We start from the raw sequence: 26,976 nt of genomic DNA, 5'->3' as shown, positions 1-26,976 counted from the left end.
TGAGTCAGAGTAGTAAGCAATGATAAGCACATTTCGGATGGTACAGTATGAAAATCACCAGATAATAACATATCAATGTGAAACATAGAAGGTACCAAAATGCAATTATGGATAATAGAAATGAATATCAGAGAAAAATGTGCGTGCATACAAAAGGATGGCGGGATGAAGAGAAAGGCTCACCTCTAATGAAATAGATGACGGCGCACTGCTTGGACAACTGCTGCATCCTTCATGAGTTCTGTATCCAAACAGTAATGCTTGGTAAACGTATGCAGCGTCTTCCATGTTGCCACTCTGCAGATGTCTGTAATGGGCACTCCCTCAAAGAGCGCCATGGAGGTCGAGATTGCCCTAGTGGAATCGGCTTGAACCTTGGAATGCAGGGGTTGTCCTGTTTGCTGGTGACAGAAGGTAATAGCTGCAGAGATCCATCAAGAAATACTCTGTTTAGTTAGTGGAAGACCTTTCCTAGGACGACTGAAAGCCACGAAGAGTTGGTTTGTTTTGCGAAATGTCTTTGTTTTGTCAACGTAGAATTTAAGGCAGCTTTTAAGATCCAGAGAATGGAGAGTCCTCTCTGCTGCCGTTTGAGGATTTGGAACGAAGGAGCGCAAGACTATGTGCTCATTGAGGTTAAAGTCCGACGGGACCTTGCGTACAAACTTAGGATTTGTCCTCAGTATCCCCCTGTTGTGTTTGAATTGAAGGAAAATGTCCTGAATTGAGAATGCCTGAAGCTCACTTACTCGCCTCGCCGAGGTAAGAGCCAGAAGAAGTGCTGTTTTCCAGGAAAGATACTTAAGATCAGCTCTCTGTATCAGGTGTTTCATAAGCTGAGCAAGATCCGTGCTAAGTTGCCAAGTAGGAGGTAAAGTCTTCACAAGAGGGAACATCCTGAATAGGCCTTTAAGAAACTGTTTAATTAACCTACTAGACCAAAGAGAAGGGCCTGCAGAGGATCTCCTGAAACAGGATATGGCTACCAGGTGGACTTTAATGGAAGCATGTGCAAGACCTGAATTCGCCAGATGGAGAAAGTAAGGCAATATTTGTTCGAGAGAAGATGAAAGAGGGTGTATCTTTTTTGACTTGCACCAGATGCAGAACCTCTTCCATTTTAGGGAATATGTTTTGTTGGTACTGTCAGCTCGAGCCTGAGCTAGAACTGCCCTACAGTCCAGAGGAATGTCTAGGCCATGGAATTCTCTGAACTCAGGAGCCAAGCCGATAATTTGAGTGATGCTGGATCTGGATGTTGGACTTGTTGCTGGTTCATTGTGAGAAGAGAGGGAAACGGCTTCAATGGTATCGGTGGTTCCAGGGACAGCAGATGAAGCTCCGTGAACCAGCGCTGGCGCGGCCATGCTGGAGAAATCAAGATGAGAGTGCAATGTTCTGCTTTCAACTTCCTGAGAACCCTGGTAATCAGGGGAAATGGAGGAAAGACGTACGCAGGGACGTTGAACCATGCAATCGAAGAGGCATTCCCTAGAGATCCCTTTTGGGGACGCTAGCTTGCGAAGTGTTGGCATTTGGAGTTCTGCTTGGTAGCGAATAGGTCCAGGTGAAGGGTGCCCCATAGGGAGAAAATGCGGTTGAGAGTCCGATGATTCAACTCCCACTCGTGGCACATTGTCCGTTGTCTGCTTAGTAAGTCAGCGAGGACATTGTCTGTTCCTGGGATGTACTCTGCCGAAAGGGAAATGTTGTTGAAGAAGCAACCTTTTCCAGATTTTCTGCGATTCATGAGACAGTGTCAGAGAACAGGTTCCACCCTGTTTGTTTAGATAATGCATTGTCGTGGTATTGTCCGTCCGCACAAGCACTAGAGAATTTTTAATCCGTGGGAGGAATGCCAGGAGAGCTAGGTAGACAGCTCGCAGCTCGAGGAGATTAATGTGAAGCTTCCACTGGGAAGGGACCACCGTCCGCTTATCGGGAGCTCTTGGAAGAAAGCTCCCCAACCTTCCAGGGAGGCATCTGTTGTGATGGTATGCGGAGAAGCTGGAAGCAAGAAAGGCAAGCCTTGCAAAAGGTTTTAAGGTCGAATCTACCACTGTAGAGCCTTGACCATGTGAGAGGTTATTCAGATGACATCGTCAAATGACCCTGTACATTTGACCCATTGAGCTGAAAGCGCTTCTTGGAGAGGCGCATGTGAAGGTGACAGTGCGGAACCAGTAGGATGCAGGAAGACATCATCCCAAGCAGAGGTTTGAAGAGGCGCATTGTGAGAGACTTTTTGGATTTTATGCGATTTGCCAAGGAAACATGCCTGTCTCGCCGCTCTTGTGAGGGAAAAGCTTTCTTCTGGGTTGTGTCGAGAATAGCGCCCAGGAAAGTTATATGCTGGGAAGGTTGGAGGGTGGACTTGTCCTGATTGAGAGTGAGTCCCAAGCAGTCGAAAAGCTGAAGACAGGCATTGGAAGACTTGGTCACGCCTTCTAGAGAGGGTGCTTTGACGAGCCAGACGTTTAGATACGGAAAGACTTGATGGTGTTGCTGTCTGAGATATGCGGCCACTGGAGACAGGCATTTCATGAAAATGCGTGGCGCTGATTTGAGTCCGAAGGGCAGGACCCGAAATTGGTAGTGTCTGCCTGCCACAGCGAACCTCAGGAACTTCTTGTGATTCCGGTGGATTGGGACGTGAAAATAGACGTCCTGAAGGTCTAAGGACACCATGTAGTTATTTGCGTTGAGAAGTTGTAGCACCTCTTGAATAGAAACCATGCGAAACAACTGTTTCTTTATAAATTTGTTGAGACTTCTCAAGTCTAGTATAGGTCTCAATTTCTTCTCCTATTTCCGCACCAGGAAAAAGCGGGAGTAGAACCCCTTCCACCGTTGACCAGGAGGAACTTTTTCTATCGCTCCCTTCCGGAGCATCAGTGAAAGCTCTAAGAGTAGAAGACGTAAGTTCTTGTGGAGCATAGGATGAGAAGGGGTTTGAGGAGGAATTTTTGAGAACTCCAGTGAGTGTCCAAACTGAACTAGTTGGAGGACCCAGCGATCTGTTGTTATCTTTTTCCAATTGTGCAGGAAATGAGAAATTCTTCCTCCAACTCTGGAGGGTGGAAAGGAAGTGGAGACCTGTGGCAGTGAAAAGTCGTTGTCGTCAAGCGGCGTCTTTCTTTTGCCCCCCTTTTCCTCGAAAGGAGGACTTAGTGTAAGACGACTGTTGTTGCTGTTGATGCTGCTGATATTGTGGCCGATATTGTTGATTTGAAGAGTAGGAAGAATGGTAGTGCTATTAGTCTATTCTCGTAGAAGACTGTCTCCTTCCACTTGAGCCACTAAAAGGAGGGTTTTTGAACTGAAGGGTACCCAAAGCCCTAGCCGTATCGGAATCCTTTTTTATGCCCTGAAGAGCACCATCGATGTGTGCCGAAGAGAAGCTGGCCGTCATAGGGCATGTCAGGGACTTTAGTCTGTATCTCCGGACGGAAATCCGTTGCCTTTAGCCAAACTTGGCGTCGTAGTACCGCAGCACCCGCCAGTTGGCGAAAACCAGTAGATGCGATATCCATTGCGCAATCGATAATCTCGGACACTGAGCATTCGCCCTCCTGCTTCTTTCTTTTGACTCTTCCGGCAAGGCCCCGAGATATGGGGCAATGTCTGCCCACATTTGTCGATTATAACGTCCCAACAGTGTCAAAGAGTTGGAAGTGCACACTGTTAATGCCGACATGGACGAAAAAAAAATCACAATGTTATCCAGCCGCCTACCATCCTTATCTGGAGGGGCAGTTAGTGGTGCAGAAGGATTTTTAGATTTCCGCTGAGCGGCCTGTGTGATAACAGAGTCAGGTTTGAGGTCTCAGGTCAGGCAAGCTGGAGCGGTGTCCGGGGCCCTGTATTTTTTGTCCAGTCTAGGTAGCACCGGGGGTAGAGACGAAGGGTTTTGCATAGTCTTTACACCCTGGTCCCATATGTAGTCGATAATATGTATCGACCTGACAGACTTTTGGAAAGGTTCTTTAAAGTCATAAAGGAAGCAATCCTGTTGGTGGGAAGGCATAGGTATTTGGAAACGATGTGCCGCTCTCTCAAGGATGTTATGGAAACCCCCGGTATCCTCAGGAGGTGAGTCAGCCTGAGTAGGCACCGGGGATGCTAGACAGGTAATTACATAATCATCCCACTCGTCATGTGTCGATTGGGAATCTTGAAGTTCCCCTTCCCCATGTTGCTCCTCCTCTTCATCATCCGAGGAAGGTGGAGGTTGTGAAGTGGAAGGGCCAAGTTGTAAAGTCAGAGGCGAAGGCCGAGGTCTTGGCGGCGGAGAGGCCACTGGAGGAGGTGGCGGCATAGCCGAAGTTGGAAACCTCTGTTTATAATCAGTTATTAGGAATTGGAGGTCGTAAACCAGCGACGCTGGTAGGCAAACCATAGGAGGTTGAGGGGGATGGCACTCATGGTAATCCACCTGGCCTTCCTGATCATCATAGTCCGAGCTGTCGTGATATTTGGCGTGAAGTTCAGATGGGCTTGTAGCAGTTCTGAACATACTGCCATCATCAGAGTCTCCCTCCTCCAGGAGGTGGGCAGGTGGCAAAGGCTGGTCCCTGCTTGGAGAAGTCAAGACCGGTGTCAGCATGCATTTTGTCATCTTAAGGTGTACATACGCACTTTGCAGGTTAGGTTCAGTTGTCGTCGACAACCGCGTCGACGGGGTGGTCGTCAACGGTGAGACGCCGACGGGCACCTTCGGTGGTAACGTCGACAGTGCTCTCGTCGACAGTCTTGGCGTCGACGGCGTTGGCGTCAACAGTGTTGGCGTCAATGGTGTTGGCGTCTGCGGTGTCTTCGTCGTCGCCGACAGAGCCCTCGTTGACAACGGGGATTATGTCGACGTGGTAGCCGTCGTCGAAGTAGGCAATCGTAGAGTCGTCGATGGCTTTAACGTCGACAACGATTTCTTTATTTTTATAGTCGACGAGATAGACCCACCAGCCGTCGACGATGAAGTGGTCGACGTCGACGTGGATAAGGTCGAGGACGCCACAGAAGTTGATACTGTCGTCATCGACGAGGTGACAGTCAAAGTCGTAGATAGAGATTTCCTCATCGATGAAGCCATCGTCGACTAGGTGGAAACAGGCTTCTTAAAGGTGTGAACAGTTTCCTGATGAGAAACGTTTGCTGGCAAAGCCTTAGAATGTACCTCTGAAGACTTTTTGTGCGTCTTCTTTTGAGGTGGCTGTGATGAAGGACTTGGAGAGGCCACCCTAGATCTCTTTTGAGAGGATTGTGAAGACTTGGAGGAACATTCACTCTCCTCAGAAGACACAGCTTGGTCTTTATCTTTAAGCCTCTGCAGCCAAATTAAGAGGCGTCCCTCCCTGTCTTTGTGGGTTTTTGAAGAAAAGGTACGACATTCCGTACAGTCCTTTGAAGAATGATCTGGGTAAAGGCAGTAGAGACAGTCCTTGTGTTTATCATATACATGAAGTCACTTTTTACCACAGGAAGCACAGGACCTTAAAAGGCCTTTCTTAGGAGTATCAGCCATGAAGAACCTGAGAACTCCATACAGATTAAGGAATTTTGTAGAAAAAAGCACTGGAATTCCAGAAGCCAAGGAAAGCTGAGCAGAGCTCAGTGGAGGCTTCCTTAGCACAACGTGCGGTAGAAAATCTGAGGGACTAGAGCTCCTTCCAGGAAGGTTCCAGAGGGTGGTGATAGCTGATTGGCTCTTCTCTGAAGTTTGGTCCTTTTTACAAACGGAAAGAGATATGTTACTAATGAGAGGCCCTTGGCCTATTACTATGTATATGTGTCTATGAGACATTACTTTATTTATGTACCGGGGACTCCCATCCCGACGACGGGGAATGATTCAGGTATGTGAATCTATGAAAGATACCCCAATACTGGATAAGACTGATATTCTAATGCTCCAGCTCTGGAAGAATCTGAAGAAATGATTCTTGCGAATAAAATAAAGAACAACAGAGACAAGGAAACTCTTGAGCAAGAGATGGACCTACATGTTTGTGTGAACCTAAGAGAAGCCATTTAAATTCGAAGCATTTCTTTAGACCATTATTTCATGATATTAATAGCGGTGACAGAAATGGCTTGCTGACCTGGTTGGCAAAGAGCCAAGCAAAGGATACAAAAAGCTGGCTTGTGCAGTTCTTCATTCGGTCAGACAGCCCCACCAGTAGATTATGCTTTCTCAGCAGCTCATTTGCCTGAGTTAGACGGACTTCCATATTCACAGAGATCTGTGGGGCGAGAAGCAGAGAAGTCACAAGCTCAGCTTAGAATGGGCAGTCTGCAGCTGCATATATTAATACCATTCTTGTCTCCTTCCAGTATTCCATTCTGTAATGTGCTGGATCAGTCCTTCATTTCAAATATTAGCAGAATAGCTATACTACTAGTCCTCCCATGTTTGTCAACCTGCATTGCTTCAGTTTCATGTAGGGAACAGGCAGAAAACGTGATTCGATGGTCATGTTGAGACCTTCACATTATACCATATATAGATCTGGATCCTTCGAAACCCCTTAAGTTTGATAACCTTCACATTTCTCTCCTTCAATGTTATCCCCAACCCATCATTTCTGCATCTGAACACCACCAACCCAGCTCCTTCTGGCCTTATTTCTTCTCCTGTACTGTCTTTTATGTCCCTTGTTTCCCACAACCGTCTTCCTGGCTCATTACAGGGTCACTATCTCTTTCTGTGATGATAAGCTTACGTGAACCTGGTCAGATTCCTATATTCTTTGCCAGAGTGCATCTTAAATTTCTCAATGTCTTCCTTTTCCTCGGCTACTGTGTTGATCCCTTCTCTATGCCTGTTCCCTCACAATCTCCCTACCATACATAGGCTGTTCAGTCTACCCCAGCCTACCTGGGGTTTCCACTTACCAGGAATCTCAAGGTTTAAAGAGCCCTAAGTCCTTCAATGTTATACTAACTAGGACATTAAAACACTAGAATATTGTCTCATAAATATTGCTGTCCCATTGAAGTCTATGGAATCAATTGGAATATTTGAGAGGGAGACGCTGGGCCAGAAAGAGAACCTGCTGCACTGTGTCAAATGGAGATGGCAGGAATGCACAATATCTATCTAGGTATGGTGCATTACTTCTCTCTCCTTATGTTGGCGCACTCAGTGCAGCCTAGCACCAACGCAGGCACCCTTGAGTAATGCTGAAAGGGTGCCCGCATTGCAGTCAGGATTGTTTTTTGTGCAGGAAGGGACACCTACTTGCACAAAAACAAACATTAACGATGTGAAGCACACTTAGAATGGAACTCCTTCCTAGCACAGAGTAAAGCAAGGCATGGACTCCTGATTTACCAAACAACACGGAGACACGCAAGGTGGCCTTGCATTGCTTGGTAAATCTGACTTAAGGATTGTATTGCCATTGCCGCACCATGGCGAGACCTTATTTATGTTGTGAACTCTATATAGAGTCATTAAAGGTCATTAGGTGACATTTTATTATGAGGGCATTGCTTGAGGTTAGCTCAATTGAAGTCCGTGGTGTTATTTAGGTCGGCCCAGACATACCCCTTCTGCCTTACCTTGCCATGGTAGTGATTCAGCACTAGGATGATGGCTCCTGTGACCATGACGGCGGCAGCACTGAGCACCAAGCAGAAGGCAGCAAAATAGGTCTGTGAGAACGGTGTGCCCAACACGTGGAAGGAGGAGTAGAGGCAGCACCAGATCACGAGGTAGAGCGCCTGAGTGAAGAGAGGGTTGCGTGCCCGCATGGCACAGAGAGGTAAATCTTCTGCGGGAAAGGAGTGTTAGTTCCCTGTTATTAGCCCCAGCCCCCAATTAAGACCTGTTTGCAAAGTGCACCCAAAGACAGATACAGACTAGAGAAAGATCTGAGCTATTTCAAGACCGGCTTATACTTAATCCCAATCTTTACAGGACACTTGGGTACCCTCCTAAATAACCCATCACTCTTGCACAGAAAGCACCAGTCCGCAAACTAGTCATCTTTCCTCTCTCTTTTTGAACATTACCTTGCCCTAGCCCACGCTCCACATATTTATAGATATACATTCACTCAAGATCACCAGTGCCGGCCGTCCATACATCAACATTCACTCCCTCGATCTGAATTTTGATAATCCTTGCTTAGCTTTGTTCTTAATGGTGAGAGCCCATGAGATTTTCTTTTTAAATCTTGTGATTATGTTATCTTAGACATTATTGGCTAATGCTTGTGGAACACCGAACTAGCTTATCACAGCTTATTAACTCAGTGAACATTTTGCTGCCATGCAGTGAATACATGTTTGCACCAATAGGAAACACCAGCTTTATTCTAAAAGGCTAGCTGGAAGAGACTGACATAATCTTGTAAATCATTTTCCAAGAAATATATGAATGTGATAGTGACTCATAGCATTCTCTGAAGTGGTCTCTGGTTAGCACTTTGAAATAAATATATATATATATATATATATATATATATATATATATATATATATATATATATATATATATATATATATATATATATATATATATATATATATATATATATATATATATATATATATATATATATATATATATATATATATATGTGTGTGTATATATTTATATATATATATATATATATGTGTGTGTGTATATATTTATTTATATATTTATATATATATATATATTTATTTATTTATGTTTTTTTCTCACTGATTATAGTTAGTTGGATATTTCACTCATACAAAACCAGAGAAATTTGGCAGTTATAGTTAGTTGAGCTACCTATAACTCGTGCCCCCACAAAGCACAGCTGATGACTCGCATCTTACATCACTCATGACATGGTCAGTGACATCACAGATGACATCTCAAATGACATCACTGATGACATCGCTGATGACATCATCCAGTGATTGAGTGTTTTTTAAGAATGTTTTTTAAGAATGTTATATACGCCAAGGTGAATTGAAGAATGCGTGGGTTTATGAGTGTATGAATGGATGATTCACTGGGTGCGTGACTGACTGTGTAAGTGTGTGATTAAATGTGTCTTATTGAATGCCTGGATGAAGGATTACTCTGCGTGAAAGTCTGTATCAGTCTGTCAGTTGGTGTGTAAGTGGTTGCATGGGTTGGTGTGTAGCAACATAAGTGTCTATATGGGTTAAAGATTTGTTGTCTGAGTACCTGTATGGGTGCCTGATTGTCTGTGTTGGTGGGTGGGAGGTGTGTGACTCCCTGTATGAATGTGTCAGTGGGTGATTAACTGGGTATATGGGCTCATGAGTGCATCTGTGAGTGGCTGTATGGATGAGTGAGTGTGGGTATGGCTGTGTTGGTGAGTGAATGGATGTCTCAGTGATATATGTGTGAGTATATATGTGAAAGGCAGTATATGTGAGTGTTGGAGTATATAAAAGACTATATGTGAATTTGAGTGATTGTGAGAGTGGCTGATGAGTCTGTGCTTGTGTCGGTGATTGTATAAGAGAGTAAGAACATGTTAGTATCTGTATGAATAAATGAGGTGGTGTGTCTATAACTGAATAGGTGAGTACATGGCAGTGTGATTCAGTCTTTGGGTGACTGACTAGGTGTGTGAGACATGTTTTGGGTGAGTGTTGGTGTGTTAGTGTCTGTATGGGTATATGAGTGCATATATATCAGAGGCTGTATTCATGAGTGACTGCGTGTATGAGTGAATGTATGGGTGAGTGAGTAGATGTGTGTGTAGACATATGAATCAGTGAATGGGTATGCGCTAATTGGTATTCGTGTGTCTATGGTTTTGAGAATGGAAGTCTGTATTTTAGAGTGGGTGTATGAAAGGCTATATTAGGGTGTGAGGAGGTGCATCAGTTATTAATCAGTGATGTCATTTGAGATGTCATCAGTGATGTCACTGACAATGTCATGAGTGATGTAATCTGTGACGTCATCAGCAGTGCATTGCGGGTCGCGAGTTCTAGTTAGCTTAACTAACTATAACAGCCAAATTTCTCTGGTTTTGAAAGAGTGAAATGTCCAACTAACTACAAAGTCCCTGAAACCTGTGGTTTTTTCAGTGAATATCAAAGGTTTTTTAAATGCTCATATCTAACTCTAAAGTCCTTGAAACCTGTGCTTCTTTCTGTGAATTTCCAAAGTTTTTTAAATGCTAATTTCTAACTATAGCTTCCCTGAAACCTATGTTTTTTTCAGTGAATTTCTAAGGTTTTTAAAATGCTAATTGCGAACTATAAACGTCCCTGAAACCTATGTTTTTTTCAGTGAATTTCTAAGGTTTTTTAAATGCTAATTTCTAACTATATATAGTAGTCGTGTTTGCAGAGTGGTGCAGAAGGGGGTCTGGACCTCCGACCAGCGCTCAGGAATTCCGCTGCGTAGGACTTACAGGAGGTACCAGGAGGGCTACTTGGCCACCAAAGTCCCTCAGGAGTAAAGTGGACTTCATCCCCCAACCAGTACGGTGCCAGGAGGCGCGTTTGCAGAGTAGTGGACTAAGGTGAGCGTGGCCTCCGAAGTCCTTGTAGCAATCCCACTGTGTGGGACTAACTGAATGTAGCAGGAGGGGTAGTTGGCCCCCAAGGACAACTTTGAGGGCCAACTACACCCCCTACTAACTCCAGTAAGTCCCACACAGCATGATATCTAAGTTCTCATAGCAGGCCACACCCCCTTTCCCCACCACTCTGCAAATGCACTTCCTGGCGTGCTCTTGGATGGGGATTAAAGTGCCTAGTCGCTGCTGAGTCTTTATGGGCCAACTAGCCTACCGAATACCTCCAGTATGTCCCACATAGTGGGATTGCTGACAGGTGGACACAGGCCACGCCCCCTTTCTCCACCACTCTGCAAACGCACCTCCTGGCGCGTTCTGGGTTTGGGGGGTCAAGTCCCCATGAATCCGGAGGGCTCCTGGGGGCCAACTAAACCACCAAGTACCTCCAGTAAGCCCCACACAGCTGGATTGCTGAGAGTGATCTGAGGCCACGCACTCTTTTTACACCACTCTGCAAATGCACCTCCTGGCAAACTGCTGCCCGGGGTATGAAGTCCACTTTAGTCCTGAGGTCCTTAGAACACAAGAGGACCTCTTCGCATATGGCCATGTCTGAACTGGGGTGGCAGAGTGGGCTAAAGAACGGTGATGGATTAAACCCAGATCAGTTGACTGGGGGTGAGTGCTTGTATTGTCAACGCTCCGTCCATCATTCCCTTTGGTTTTTCTTTGTTCGCCCTAAGTTGGCAGGGTATGCTCAGACGTGAGTCCCTTGCTCACTTTGCCACTGGATTCAAGCAAGCCGGGCTGAAGAAGGCTGAAATGCCAGAAACTGGTCCTCGGTAGCTTGTTTCCGGTCCAGGAAAGGCATGGCTTGGCAGTTCGGGCTGGACTGTTCCCATGAGGCACAGGGTCAGACTGATTTGCATATGGCCATGTCTGAACTGGGGTGGCAGAGTGCGCTAAAGAACGGTGATGGATTAAACCCAGATCAGTTGACTTGGGGTGCGTGCTTGTATTGTCAACGCTCCGTCCATCATTTCCTTTGGTTTTTCTTTGTTCGCCCTAAGTTGGCAAGGTATGCTCAGACGTGAGTCCCTTACTCACTTTGCCACTGGATTCAAGCAAGCCGGGCTGAAGAAGGCTGAAATGCCAGAAACTGGTCCTCGGTAGCTTGTTTCCGGTCCAGGAAAGGCATGGCTTGGCAGTTCGGGCTGGACTGTTCCCATGAGGCACAGGGTCAGACTGATTTGCATATGGCCATGTCTGAACTGGGGTGGCAGAGTGGGCTAAAGAACGTTGATGGATTAAACCCAGATCAGTTGACTTGGGGTGCGTGCTTGTATTGTCAACGCTCCGTCCATCATTTCCTTTGGTTTTTCTTTGTTCGCCCTAAGTTGGCAAGGTATGCTCAGACGTGAGTCCCTTACTCACTTTGCCACTGGATTCAAGCAAGCCGGGCTGAAGAAGGCTGAAATGCCAGAAACCGGTCCTCGGTAGCTTGTTTCCGGTCCAGGGAAGGCATGGCTTGGCAGTTCGGGCTGGACTGTTCCCATGAGGCACAGGGTCAGACTGATTTTCATATGGCCATGTCTGAACTGGGGTGGCAGAGTGGGCTAAAGAACGGTGATGGATTAAACCCAGATCAGTTGACTGGGGTGAGTGCTTGTATTGTCAACGCTCCGTCCATCATTCCCTTTGGTTTTTCTTTGTTCGCCCTAAGTTGGCAAGGTATGCTCAGACGTGAGTCCCTTACTCACTTTGCCACTGGATTCAAGCAAGCCGGGCTGAAGAAGGCTGAAATGCCAGAAACCGGTCCTCCGTAGCTTGTTTCCGGTCCAGGGAAGGCATGGCTTGGCAGTTCGGGCTGGACTGTTCCCATGAGGCACAGGGTCAGACTGATTTTCATATGGCCATGTCTGAACTGGGGTGGCAGAGTGGGCTAAAGAACGGTGATGGATTAAACCCAGATCAGTTGACTGGGGGTGAGTGCTTGTATTGTCAACGCTCCGTCCATCATTTCCTTTGGTTTTTCTTTGTTCACCCTAAGTTGGCAGGGTATGCTCAGACGTGAGTTCCTTGCTCACTTTCCCACTGGATTTAAGCAAGCCGAGCTGAAGAAGGCTGAAATGCCAGAAACCGGTCCTCAGTAGCTTGTTTCCGGTCCAGGGAAGGCATGGCTTGGCAGTTCGGGCTGGACTGTTCCCATGAGGCACAGGGTCAGACTGATTTGCATATGGCCATGTCTGAACTGGGGTGGCAGAGTGGGCTAAATAACAGTGATGGATTAAACCTAGATCAGTTGACTGGGGGTGAGTGCTTGTATTGTCAACGCTCCGTCCATCATTTCCTTTGGTTTTTCTTTGTTTGACCTCTTCGCTTCACCAGCAATGTACCAAGAGGAGTGTTTGCAGAGTGGTGTAAAAAGGGACATGGACCTGACACATTTAAAAAAAATATAATTGAAAAACGGGAAGGGGGCCGCGCAGCCCCCCTCCTGAGGCTGATTTCGGGCATTTCAATTTTTTTTATTATGGCCACTTTATTCCACTGGGAACTGATCCCCCGGGGCATGGCCTCCTTTTTTTTTTTTTTTTTTAATTACGGGAGGAGGGGCCGCATGGCCCCCCCTTCCCTGGGCCACTGCTGTACCCTGGGACCCAATTCCCCTGGGCCGGCCTTCCATTTTTTTAAAAAAAAAGTAAAAAATTAAAAGAGAGGGGTCCGAGTGGCTTTGCTTCGTGGAAACGAGAGCAGGTTTCCTGCTTTCGCTTCCACTAAGCAAAGCAGTGTTTGCAATGACAGGGCGGGAGCTAAAACAAGTCCCGGGGAGGTGGCAGTCCCCGTGGCTGCGGGCGGGCTGTGTGCCCCCCACATTAATAATTATTTCTCCGGCGAGCTGACGGTCCCTGGGGCTGCGGGGGTCAAGTGGCCTCTGCATGTATTATGCGCATTGCCCCCAGGACCTGGCCCACCCGGGGGCTCATTAAAACGAAGCGTGGGAGCCTGCTCTTCCTTTTCTTCGATGATTTTCTTTTTTTATGCATTTTTTGGCCTCAGGGTTCCCTCAGGGGACCCCCTGGCCAGGCCTAGGGGATCAGGGTGTTTATATCCTGCCCGCTTTTCTTTTTTTTCACCTTTTTTCTTGTGACTCGGGTCACAAGATGGCTGACAACACTTCCTGGTTTGAAGTGTTGGCAGCCAATCAGAATCAAGCTCGTGCTCGGGAGGGTTCGCGGATCCACCGCAGTCACCAGATATCGATATTTTTTATTTTATGAATTTCTCAGGAACTACTGAACGGATTTACAACATTTAAAACAAAGAGTGCACTCTGGATCAAGAGCTACCTCTCTGCCAAATTTGGTGTATTTTCGTTCAGCAGTTCGGGCTGTAGCCGCAACAAACGTTTCCTATGGATATTAAAATTGAGAAAACGCGTTTTGGGACCCCCCTTTTTTCTAGGCCCCCGTTTGACGAATCACCCTGAAATGTTAAAGACAGGAGTTGACTGGACCACCCTATTAGTTTTGAAAATGTTGCAAAGATTCGTCAAACGCAGCCAAAGATATTAGCAAATCAAAAAACGCTATTCCTATTGAAACTAGGTCCCATCTATAACTACCTACTAGCGACCGCCTGTAGGTAATATATATCAATCAGATAAAGTACCGCCTTGTCATATTGAAGTCACTGAGGAAATCGTGACGAACCAGGCCAAAGACCGGTTTTCTTTATATGGTCCTAGAACTCTGGGGTGACTTGCAATATCCTTGTAATGTAGGGCAAGTTGTACTTTATTCCTTATAGTACGTGGTGACACAGTACTCCTTGGTCCAGATTTATTATTCTTTGGCACGAGGCCACAGCAAACCTAAGTTGCTGCTCTGCCTTGAAGAAGAGAGAGAGAAAAAATGTGTGATAGCTGGTGCATTTTTCTCTGTCCCAGCACTGGTGCACTATGGCAGCCATCCACGAAATCACACACCCCTGTGCCATAATGCAAGGGTGTGTGCGTTTTCTGAAGCGTACTGGAAGGTGTCCTTTCCAGTACTAAAACATGTTTAAGGTTATTAACACTTTATATGCATTCTGTACCATGAAGCACACATGCTACAAGGTAAAAAAGCGGAGAAAGGAATACCTTTCTCTCTTTTAAACCTGCCTCGAGGAGGCGTAATATTTTGGCACAACTCCCTACTGCCATTGTTTGTAGATAGGAATTTGCGTCAAACCCCCAGGGTGGTTTCATGAAAAGGTCCATACACCACCCATGGATGCCCCGTAGATGCAAAGTAAAGCAAACGAGAACATCGCGTAACTTTATATTCCAAGGTGAGTAGTGCAAAAAGTCACTGCCTCACTTATGACTCAAATCACACACCCATATGCACCAAACTGCAGTTCTCAAAAAATCTCCAAAAAAGTGACCCTTCGGGGAACCCGGAGAGCATTACAGCACCGGCCCAATGATGAAGTATGACATCCTTTGGGGTGTGTGAGGGAAACAAGAGACAAGACTTGCTCTTCCCCACTGAGTCCTAGACCTAGGACACTTCTTATTCCTCCCTGTTTTTCTCACTTTATATGCTGTGAGGCAGTGACTTTTTGCACTACTCACCTTGGAACAGTGTCCCCCCTTTGTTGACTTCATAGTTAGTATGGAGCACAGGCACTGGACCATTAACTAGCTCCTGGTCTCCCCCTCTTTTTTGACACTTTTAGATACTACCCAATGGGTCACCCTAACTTGAACTCACTAACAGTGATGCCAAAAATTGAACAGTCACCCTCATCCTCACCTGACACCTCACAGTGTTCCCCAAAATAATGCAGCAAGGCCAGTCACCCCCAACTGAAACCTCACCAACAGTGATCCCCAAAATAATACAACAGGCACCGCCAAATGGAACCTCACAAACAGTAACCAAACCTCGCCCAGACCATCCGGGACAGTAAAACTCTCTCCCCATGCACCCTCAGGTAGAGTAACCCCTCTTCCTGGACCCTCAGGCACAGTAATACCTCACTCCCCAACACCCTGAGGCACTGTAACCACCCTGCCACTGCACCCTCAGGCACTGTAACCCCTCCATCTGGACCCTCAGGTACAGTAACCCTTCACCTTGTCCCCGCCTGCCCACCCAAACCACCAGGAACAGTAAACCCACTCCCCCTGAACCCACAAGCACCATAACTACCCGTCCCCGCCTGGACCATTAATTATCCCCACTCATGGATCCTCAGGCGCAGCAACCCCCTCCCTCTGCACCCACTGATACAGTAACCACACCCTCTCCAGGCCCTCACGCACAGCACACCTCCCCGCGGATCCTTGGGCACAGACTACCCCATCGCCCCCCCCCCGGACCCTCAGACGTACTCACAGGGGCCAGGAGCGTGAGGAAGAGTGCGGAGTTGAAGAAGAGGAACCTCCTGACATCTGGGGAGTCCAAGGCTCGGCGCAAGGGCAACTCCAGGTCCTCGGGCGGCACCTGTGACGTGTGCAGGTGGAGGGAGGAAGAAAATAGAGTGAGAGAGGGATGAAGGGCGGAGGGTGAGGGTGAGGGGCTGCAAAGAAAGGTACAGAGCAAGGAAGGAGGGGGGAGGCAGGGCACAGCCCCTGGAGAAAGAAGGATGAGGAAAGGATCCCTCCGAATGAGAGTGCAGCAAAGAAAGGAGAAGAGAGAAAGGGACAGGACATGAAGGCAGCCATGGAGAGGTGAAGAAAGGGAGAGATAAAGAAGTGGAAGGAAGATGAGAAGGATGGATGAATGGATGGAGAAAAGAGGCCAGGGAATGACAAGCAGAAAAGAAAGTCGAAGAGAGGGGACGAATGAGCAGAAGAAAGAATGAGGAATGAAAGCCAGAGAATGAGATAGGAAGAGAGAAGGAGGAAGGGGCTAGCAAGGGGGAGAAAGCAGTAGCAGCAGGAACATAGTGATAAAATGGAACAAGCATTGGCATAGCCAATAGGTCTTGCATTTGGGACCTTAAAAGTGTTCAGCCATGCAACAGTCGGTGATGTTGCACCAAGGATATTTTGCTGCATAACTAAATACTTAAGGGGTCCAAAAAGATAGACCTATTGGCTATGCCAATGCTTGTTTGTTTTTTGTTGCTGTTTTGTTTAAGTTGCCAGATCTACAACATGATTTTTGTTAACAGTTCTTTGCATCAAATTAACTTGTTTTCATTGCTCTGAATGTTCTTTCCATTCTGTTTGTAGGAAGCAGTCATTCCCAGGGGTGTGGGGGCTGCCTAGCTGTGCGCATGCGCCGAACTTTGCAAATGAGAAAAAGCCTGGTGCAGGCGCAATTTACAAGTGTGGAGTGAGTGGGCCCCAATCAGCATGACTCACTCACACAGGAGTTCATGCACTGCACCTGCATACTCAGCATGGTTTAATGAAACTCGAACCACTCCCTCCAAGGCATCGAACACATATTTACCAAGAAACTCTGAGAAGAGCCTGCCTGCTGCACTGACGGCTGGTGGTGTGTGTGCCTGGTGAAAGCCTGCACTGAAGGCTGGCGGTGTGTGTGCCTGGTGAAAGCGTGCACTGATGGCTGGTGGTGTGTGTGCCTGGTGGAAGCGTGCACTGACGGCTGGTGGTGTGTGTGTCTGGTGGAAGCGTGCACTGACGACTGGTGGTGTGTGTGCCTGGTGGAAGCGTGAACTGACGGCTGGTGGTGTGTGTGCCTGGTGAAAGCGTGCACTGACGTCTGGTGGTGTGCCTGGTGGAAGAGTGCACTGACGGCTGGTGGTGTGAGTGCCTGGTGAAAGCCTGCACTGAAGGCTGGTGGTGTGTGTGCCTGGCGAAAGCGTGCACTGATGGCTGGTGGTGTGTGTGCCGGATGGAAGCGTGCACTGACGGCTGGTGGTGTGTGTGTGCCTGGTGGAAGCATGCACTGCCTATCTTCACCTCCAGCAAACATATCTCCTTCAGTCACACCACAGCTCTCCATTGGACGGACAACAGCTGCGTTCACTTTATCTACAATAAGACCGCAACACACATCCATCCCCAACCTACTCTGCGAACAAAATCACCATCGACTAGATCTCCTCATCGCTTCTTCAAAACCCCCCTGCCCACTCTTCGAACCCCAACCAAGCAGCCATTAACCTCACCCAATGGCTAACCAACAGCGCCGACAACCTAGCAGCCCTGAAAAAACGTCAAATCAAACTAGGCAACAAAAAGGCCCCCTGGTTCAACGATGATCTCAAGAAATCCAAGAAACTCTGTCGCTCCCTTGAGAAGGCCTGGAAAAAAGACCCAAACACCAGCACTAGGGACGCCTTCAAAAACGCCACCCGCCTACACCACCAACTGATCCGGACTGCCAAGAAAGCCGCATTCAAAGACCGACTAGACAACAACGCCCACAACAGCAAGGAATTATTCAACATTGTCAAAGAGTTTACCAACCCCACTGCCAACTCCAACGACATCACTCCCTCTCAAACCCTTTGCGACTCCCTAGCTTCGTTCTTCCACGACAAAATCGCAGACATCCACAACAGCTTCGACAATCAACCCGGAGACCTACCCACCCAACCTTCTGCCGTACCTTCACCCCCCTTGAACATCCTTAATGAATGGAACCCAATCTCCACTGAGGACACCATCCGCCTGATGAACTCCATCCATTCAGGATCCCCCACAGACCCATGCCCTCACCACATCTTCAACAAAGCAGATTCCATCATAGCACCACAGCTCCGAGACGTCATCAACTGCTCCCTCAACTTCGCCACCTTCCCGGATAGCTGGAAACACGCCGAACTCAGCGCCCTTCTGAAAAAACCCACAGCTGACCCCACCGAACTCAAAAACTACCGCCCCATCTCGCTCCTTCCATTCCCGGCCAAAGTTATCGAGAAAGCTGTCAACAACCAACTCGCTGCCTTCCTCAAAACCAACAAATCCCTCGACTCCTCACAGTCCGGCTTCCGAACCAAACACAGCACTGAGACCGCACTCATCGCAGCAACAGACGACATTCGAACTCTACTGGACAATGGAGACACAGTGCCCTCATCCTCCTCGACCTCTCCGCAGCCTTCGACACTGTCTGTCATAACACCCTGTTACAACGCCTCAGAAACATCGGAATCCAAGGAAAAGCACTGGAATGGATCACCTCGTGCCTTGCCGGAAGACCCCAGAGAGGCCGCCTCCCACCATTCAAGTCAGAGGCCACTGAAGTCATTTGCGGCGTGCCACAAGGATCCTCACTCAGTCCCACCCTCTTCAACGTATACATGAGCCCCCTCGCGGCCATCGCACGCCAACACAACCTCAACATCATCTCCTACGCTGATGACACTCAACTTATCCTCTCCCTCACCAAAGACCCTAACACCGCCAAAACCAACCTACATGAAGGAATGAAAGAAGTAGCCGAGTGGATGAAGCACAGCCGTCTGAAACTGAATCCAGACAAAACAGAAGTCCTTATCTTAGGTACCTCCCCCTCCGCCTGGGACGACTCTTGGTGGCCAGAGGCCCTTGGAAAAGCACCCATCCCGACGGACCACGCACGGAACCTTGGCGTCATCCTGGACTCCTCACTCTCGGTGACCAGACAAGTCAACGCCGTTTCATCATCTTGCTTCAACATTCTTCGCATGCTCAAAAAAAATTTCGCTGGATCCCCTTCGAAACTAGAAAAACGGTCACCCACGCACTGGTTACAAGTCGCCTGGACTACGGAAACACCCTATACGCCGGTACCACCGCAAAACTTCAGAAAAAACTCCAACGCATCCAGAACGCATCAGCCAGACTCATACTAGACATCCCGCGTAACAACCACATTTCTGGTCACCTGAAAAACCTCCACTGGCTCCCCGTCAACAAGAGGATAACATTCCGTCTCCTAACCCACGCACACAAAGCACTTTACGAACTTGGACCCGAATGCCTCAACACACGACTTTCCTTCTACACCCCCTCCCGCCAGCTACGTTCCTCCAACCAAGCCCTTGCTGCTGTACCTCGTATCAACAAAACCACCATGGGAGGAAGATCCTTCTCCTACCTGGCGGCTAAAACCTGGAACTCACTTCCCATTCACCTTCGCCTCACTCAGAACCACCTAGCATTCAGAAAGCAACTTAAAACCTGGATATTCGACAAGTAATCCCCCACCCTTCTCCAAGCGCCTTGGGACCCTCTGGGTATGTAGCGCGCTATATAAATTAATTGAATTGAATTGAATTGAATTGCACTGATGGCTGGTGGTGTGTGTGCCTGGTGGAAGCATACACCGACAGCTAGTAGTGTGTGACGCCTGGTAGTGTGGGTGCCTGGTGAAAGTATGCACTGATGGCTGGTGGTGTGTGTGCCTGGTGGAAACGTGCACTGATGGCTGGTGGTGTGTGTGCCTGGTGGAAACGTGCACTGACGGCTGGTGGTGTGTGTGCCCGGTGAAAGCGTGCACCGATGGCCGGTGGTGTGTGTGCCTGGTGAAAGCGTGAACTGATGGCTGGTGGCGTGTGTGGCTGGTGGAAGCATGCACTGATGGCTGGTGGTGTGGGTGCCTGGTGGAAGCATGCACTGATGGCTGGTGGTGTGTGTGACTGGTGGAAGAATGCACTGATGGCTGGGTGTGTGCCTGCTGGTAACGTGAACTGAAGGCTGGTGGTGTGTATGCTAGGTGGCAGCATGCACTGATGGCTGGTGGTGTGTGTGCCTGGTGGAAGTGTGCACTGATGGCTGGTGGGGTGTGTGCCTTGTCGAAGCGTGCACTGACGGCAGGTGGTGTGTGTGCCTGATGAAAGCGTTTACTGAGGGTTGGTGGTGCATGTGCCCAGTAATAGCAGGCCCCGACGGCTGGTAGTGTGTGTGTGCTTGGTGAAAGCGTGCACCGACGGCTGGTGGTGTGTGCCTGGTGGAATCGTGCTCCGACGGCTGGTAGTGTGTGTGTCTGGTGAAAGTGTGCACTGACGGCTGGTGGTGTGTGTGCCTGGTGGAAGCATGCACTGACGGCTGGTGGTGTGTGTGCCTGGTGGAAGCATGCACTGACGGCTGGTGGTGTGTGTGCCTGGTGGAAGCGTGCACTAACGGCTGTTGGTGTGTGTGCCTGGTGGAAGCGTGCACTGACGGCTGGTGGTGTGTGTGCCTGGTGAAAGTGTGCACTGACGACTGATGGTGTGCCTGGTGGAAGCAGAAGCATTCACAGTGATAGAAGAAACAAATGAAACTGACGAAGAGGAGGGGGAGAAGGGAGGGGAGTGCGAACAGAGGAGCACGATTCACACCTAGAAGACACAAATGAAGCTGAACAGGGGGGAGGGGGAAAGGGAGGGGGTAGTGCAAGCAGAGGAGCCTGATTACAGCAATAAATACACAGATAGCAGCTGTGCACTTGCACGATCTCATGAACGCAAGCTGTAGGCCAGCAAAAGCCTCTCGTGGCACTTTTAAAAGCCACTTAATAAATGCCTCGAAGAGACAGCGCATGTGCTGTCTCAGGCGAGACCTAACAGGAGACATGCACAGAGGAAGAAAAAAGACAACAGCACGAAAGAAAAACAAAGTAGGAACGTGAGTGAACACAATGTAATCAAACATTCAGCAATGAAAAGGGGGATAACGAGAGGAAACGGAAGACTAAAAAAATTAAAAGTGGAGCCAGAGAGATATAAAAAGAAACAGAAAGCACAACTGGAGAGAGAAAAGTATCCTTAGAAACAATTACAAAGCCGGATGGTGATAAAATGAATCTAAGGTGTGGTAAGAAGTGGGGTATCAGACTGCAGTAAAAAGATTGAGCGGGAAATGCACAGCAGTTTGATCTGAAGCTTGTGACCCACCACATAAAATCTATCTCTGTTTTGGTACTTAAAATAACACCATAATCCCCCGCCCGTCACCTGAGCCCCATGAGGTGCTCCATGGCTTCTCTGCTCTACCTGTCAGCCTGGAGTGAGGCATCGCCCTAGAAGTGTTTGGGGCCTGATACCCTCATGGTTTGTGCAGCTGTTTCTCCAGGGTAGTCAGGGTTCTGAGCAGGTGACAGCAATGACCTTGGGATAATTTAGGGCCGGATGTAGGTGACCAAATACCTATCGCTAACGCTGAAATTCGCAATTGCGATCGTTATTTGGCTGAGAGCAATGTAGATGAGTTTAAACCTACTAGCAAAATAAGAAATCGCAAAATTGTGGTTCCTTATTTTGCTCTCGCATTTAAGGAATAGCAAATTGCGATTCCTTAAATGCAATGTAAGTAGCACAAAAAAAAGTGTACTTCAGCCTTAAGGAATCGCTAATTACAACCAACTTCAAGTTGGTGGTAATTAGCGATTTCCTTTAAAAAAGCACTTTTTTGCTTTTTTTAAAGTGTCATGTGGCACACATTTATGCCCTTAGGGCATGTATGTGTGCCACATGCACATTTCAGGGGTGCAACAGGCTGTCCTTTTGACACCCTTGAAATAGCTCCCGCTAGTTGCGATTCTTTAATACCGAATCGCAAATAGTGAATATCTTCCCATTCATTCCTATGGGCCTCCTAGCCCATAGGAATGAATGGGTAGGTATTCCTTATTAACGAATCGCAATTTCCGATTCGTTATTAAGGAATATTAAGGAATTGCTAATATTTTAGCAATTCCTACCTACATTCAATTTTGCGAGTCCCTAATAACGAATCGGTAAAATTCACTATTAAGGACTCGCAAATGTGATTTTACCTACATCTGGCCCTTAGTGCTTAATTTGAACCTGTGGTGTCTGGTGCTTGGCACTGGCACTTAATTGTTAACACCAGAGCTTGTGACAGTCTGCAGTAGGTGGCGCTGTCTGGCTAATTTAGAGAAGACCTAAAAAAACATTAAATTATAAATTCAATATACATCACAAATGACTATTACCTGCCACTCAAGCTATTCTTATAGCTTTGGGGGGCCTAGAGTAGGCGGCATTGTCACACTTGTAGGAGTGTGATGGTTAGTAGTTCTTTTCTTTCTATCATTGGCAGCACTCGCAGGGGCAATGTGTGGTACAATCTGCAGGTGCCACCTGTCGAGGGCCCTGGCACTTAAGTTTTTATTAATTAAGAACTAGCGGCTTGACTTTTGTGGGTGAGATTCAATTCTCTTCCTCTCCTGTGCCATACTGTCTGTGATGGAACACTCAGCACAGAGAAAGAGCCCATCTGGGCCACCGTAGCCCTCAGGTTGAGCGAAAGCTGCGCTGGAGAAAGACAGTTTTGACTAGAAGTATCCGATATGCCATTTCTTTGCAAAATTCCCAGTGCTTTATATGGGCCAGTACAGCTTATTTTGCGTACCTGCACTTCTCAAGAGTGACATAATACTTTTAATTGGAGAGTACCGGCACTTCTTAGAAACAAGCAGAAACTATGGTACAGGATGCCTGCACTGCTATTTTTACATTTCAAGCGCCTTCAATTCCCTGCTCCAGGGGGGAGGTTACTACCTGATGGTAGTGCCTGGAAAAGGTCACTGGAGTCCCCAATCCATATTAACCACAGAGTGGCTGACATTGGAAGGCACACTCAAATATGCTGGAAGATAATGCGTACCAATACCAGAAGAGATGTGCTGAGCGCTGTAGAAGACATGTTGTGTTAAGTTAGATCAAAAATATTTCTACAGGACACAGGGCTTCTTGCCACCTAAACTGCATGTAAATCCTTATAAGAAAAGTTTTAGGGGCACCTACATTACTAAAATGAGTATCAAAGTGCTGTATGAACACTGACAGACACCAGAGAAATCATCACAGGATGTTGAAATGAAGAAAACATATCCCTATAAACTTGACTTCAAACTTTCCTTGATAAAGTTCTTGCTTACAGAGCAAAACACGTGTCAGCTGTGTCAGATCCGATAACGCAACCATTGTGAATCTTCTACACAAATATAATAAAACAAACAAACACAACTGGAGGTGACTTTGGAAATCATTAATTGAAACTCTACTTGAATAGTCTTGATCTCCTGCGATGTGATGCCATTTCAAAGACTTTATTTCACCTGATGAGTGACACACAGTGTCTTGAACTTGACCCAAAGGTCATAAACAGCGACTTGAACTTGACCCAAAGGTCATGAACAATGACTTGAGCGTGACTCGAAGGTCATATACCGTGGCGTGAACTTGACACGAGGGGTCATCCACAGTGACATGAACTTGACCCGAAGGTCATACACAGTGACTTGAACTTGATCCGAAGGTCATGCACAGTGACTTGAACGTGCCTCGAAGGTCATATACAGTGACTTGAATTTGATCCAAAGGTCATACACGTGGCTTGAACTTGCCATGAGGTGTCATACACAGTGACGTGAACTTGACCCGAAGGTCATACACAGTGATTTGAACTTTATCCGAGGGGGCCATACACAGTGACTTGAACGTGACTCGAAGGCCATACACAATGGCTTGAACTTGAACCGAAGGTTGTGCACCGTGACTTGAACTTGAGCCTAAGGTCATGCAGAGTAACTTGAACTTGACCCAAAGGTCATACACATTGACTTGCACTTGAGCCGAAGGTCATGCACAGTGACAAACTTGACCCGAAGGTCGTGCACAGTGACTTGAACTTGAGCTGAAGGTCATGCAGAGTAACTTGAACTTGATCCATAGGTCATACACGGTGACGTGCACTTGATCCAAAGGTCATGCACAGAGACTTGAACTTGATCCAAAGTTCATACACAGTGACTTGAACGTGACTCTAAGGTCATACACAGTGACTTGGACTTGACCCGAAGGTTCATACACAGTGACTTGAATTCAGCCATATCAAACTGGAAATATTTATAGCAATACCTTAAGGATACATTTTGAAAAGTTATTTTAATCTGAAAACCAAAGTTGCAAGAGTCTGATTTCCGGGGTTTCAGGTGAAGGTATACATCAGCTGTGGAGCCAAGGCTAACGATTGCCAGAGAGGTGGGTGGATTCCACCACCGTGTATGTGGACCAAATTTTCTTAAAGTATGTGTGCCAAAAAAGTGAATAAGTTCTTGATAAAAAGTTACTTGAACTGCTGTTCAAGCCCTCGTAATTGCATATAGATGGTCGGAAGATCCAAGTCTCCCATACCCTACACCAACAAATCCTACATGCCGCCTCACACCTTGCCAGGGCCTGAAGAAACATGACCATATCATCCTCAACCTTTTGACAACCCTCACTCCTATTGCTGGCCTGCTACATTTTCAAACCCAGCTGCATCATTTACCTGCATCATCTACAAAGCCAACAGTAGGCCTGTCCCGACTGTCTGGCTGACAAGGTCACCAACCCGAGTGGCTCTGAGCACACCCAAAGCCAGGTAAAACAAGGCAACAGGCCTTCTGCATTTTGGCACCGAGAATCTAGAACACTCCTCTACCCACCAGGACTGCACCAAACCTGCTCCAATTTAGATAAGACCTGAAAAGCACCTCTTAAAAAACTTATACTACCTCCTGGTACTGTAGCAGTTAACCTCTCACCCCAGAACCCAATTACTTATTTAATGATGTGCTGCCTCTGACCCTGTACAACTTCTTGCTGCCTTTTGGTTAGGTTTCCACAATAAGAATACCACATGCATTCATACATGTAGTATTAATAAGCAGCCTACTGATAACTTCTCCATCGTCTGCACTAAGGATGATCCCATCGACTAAGGGGGCTTTCCTCTCTGCTGCGTTCGGTGGTCTCACTCTTAGACCCCATTTATTGAGAATCCTTTTCTCCTCCTGGAACTGAAGATGGCTCCCTACGTCTTGATGTTCTGCATCAAGAAGCCTTTTCTCACCCTCTTTCCCAGACTTTAAGTTGCCTCCCTCAGTCTTGGTCTCCTTCTATGTAATTTTCCCATTCCTGGATTAAAAATGGCATCCAAAAGCAAAAAATCTAGAGATCTATGATTATCTCTCCAGGGTCCTCTCCAACTTGTTTTCTTTCTGAACCCCACACCCTTATACAAGATGTCCCTCCCCCAACCCCAGCACTCAAACACATGAGGCAGCACTGACCTGAAATCCATGTTGAGCCAGCATTTCCCTGCAGTGATCATATTCAAACCGGGGGTCCCACCACGCCGACTCTGTGCTTACCGTCAGGACGAGGTGTCCATTGTATAGACCTACGGAGAGCAGGAATAATGCTATTGTAGGAGGCAAAAGCTACGATGGGGCATAAAGAGCTATTCCTTCATCAAGTCACGTACACATCCAGTCATCCATACATCTCTTTATTATACCACTCATTCACTTGTCTTTCACTCATTCATCCATCGACCCATGCATTCCCTTCTCGCTTCACTCCTGAACCTATGTTTCTCAACCATTTGCCAAGTCATTTAACACTGCATCTAGGTGCTATAGCTAGTGTCCCAATTATTAACATATTTGGTGAATTTACACGCACAACTACCAATTCATTAACAGTTTAATATACTGTCTATCCATTGCCATTCTCATTTTCCATTGACCTTCTTTATCCGTTTTCATTAGTAAAATGTTTGCACTCCTAACCGTGCCTTGGGATCACTGACAAAATATCGAAGGTCAAAGAATCGACGTACAAAATAATCGAAGCAAAAATATCGATATCAAGAATATCAACATCATATCTACAACATGGTAAGTACAAAAATATTGATGTCAAAAATATCGATGTCAAAAATATAGTTGTTAAAAATATCGTTTTTTTGTTAAAATAAATATGTAAAATAAACTAAATAATACTTATAAATAAAAGAAACATAATTAAAAATATTTCATGTTTAAAATAATAAGTAATATATCAAATTTAATGCAACATTAATTAAACATATACATATAATACATATTATATAAACGTATTTAATAATCAGTTTTAATAATTATTTTAATAACTTATACATTATTTAAAAATATTATAAATTCCAAATACATCTAAACACATAAAACAATAACATAAATAAAAATGAAATAATTATGTATAACAAATTTAAACAAATTAATTTACTTTTCAAAATTTTTACATTAATTATATACTACAATAACTAAAATAATACAAAAAATATTATATAGCAGATGGAATAAAAGTAATATTCCAACTCCAAAAAAGACAAGGGTGTGCAACAATAGGGAAAGCGTTGGATAGCGTAGGGGTATAAATTACTATTCACGACTGCAAAGAGTGCAACAGTAGGGAAAACGTTGGATAGCGGGAGGGTAAAAATTACTATTCCCACTCCAAGGAGTGCAACAGTAGGGAAAGCATTAGATAGCGTAGGAGTATAACTTACTATTCCCACTCCAGAGAGTGCAACAGTAGGGAAAGTGTTGGATAGAGTAGAGGTTAAAATTACTATTCCCACTCCAGAGAGTGCAACAGTAGGGAAAGTGTTGGATAGCGTAGGGGTATAAATTACTATTCCGACTCCAAAGAGTGCAACAGTAGGGAAAACGTTGGATCACTGAAATAATATCGACGGACAAAATATCGACTTGCCAAAATATCGCGG

General features: G+C 46.5%; 1 protein-coding gene across 2 annotated transcripts in view; it reads right to left on the bottom strand.

The window, feature by feature from the left end:
• LOC147717808 (transmembrane protein 268-like) overlaps positions 1 to 26,976 on the bottom strand; it is a 107,964-nt gene that overhangs the window by 30,888 nt on the left and 50,100 nt on the right. For both annotated transcript variants that reach the window (XR_015296098.1, XM_086924597.1), the window contains exons 3-6: positions 25,499 to 25,608; positions 15,869 to 15,976; positions 7,561 to 7,722; positions 6,129 to 6,239 (exon numbers count right to left, since the gene is read on the bottom strand). Coding sequence is in view for 1 of the 2 variants with exons in the window: in XM_086924597.1 (XP_086780723.1) it covers positions 6,129 to 6,239; positions 7,561 to 7,722; positions 15,869 to 15,976; positions 25,499 to 25,608 (491 nt within the window). In the remaining variant the exon portion in view is untranslated. The remainder of the gene's footprint in view (positions 1 to 6,128; positions 6,240 to 7,560; positions 7,723 to 15,868; positions 15,977 to 25,498; positions 25,609 to 26,976) is intronic.

Source organism: Lissotriton vulgaris, chromosome 5 (genome assembly GCF_964263255.1).
Source record: "Lissotriton vulgaris chromosome 5, aLisVul1.2, whole genome shotgun sequence".
In the NCBI taxonomy this organism is placed as follows: domain Eukaryota; kingdom Metazoa; phylum Chordata; class Amphibia; order Caudata; family Salamandridae; genus Lissotriton; species Lissotriton vulgaris.
The sequence above is the reverse complement of the archived record's forward strand: the minus strand, read 5'-3'. Positions and strand labels throughout refer to the sequence as shown.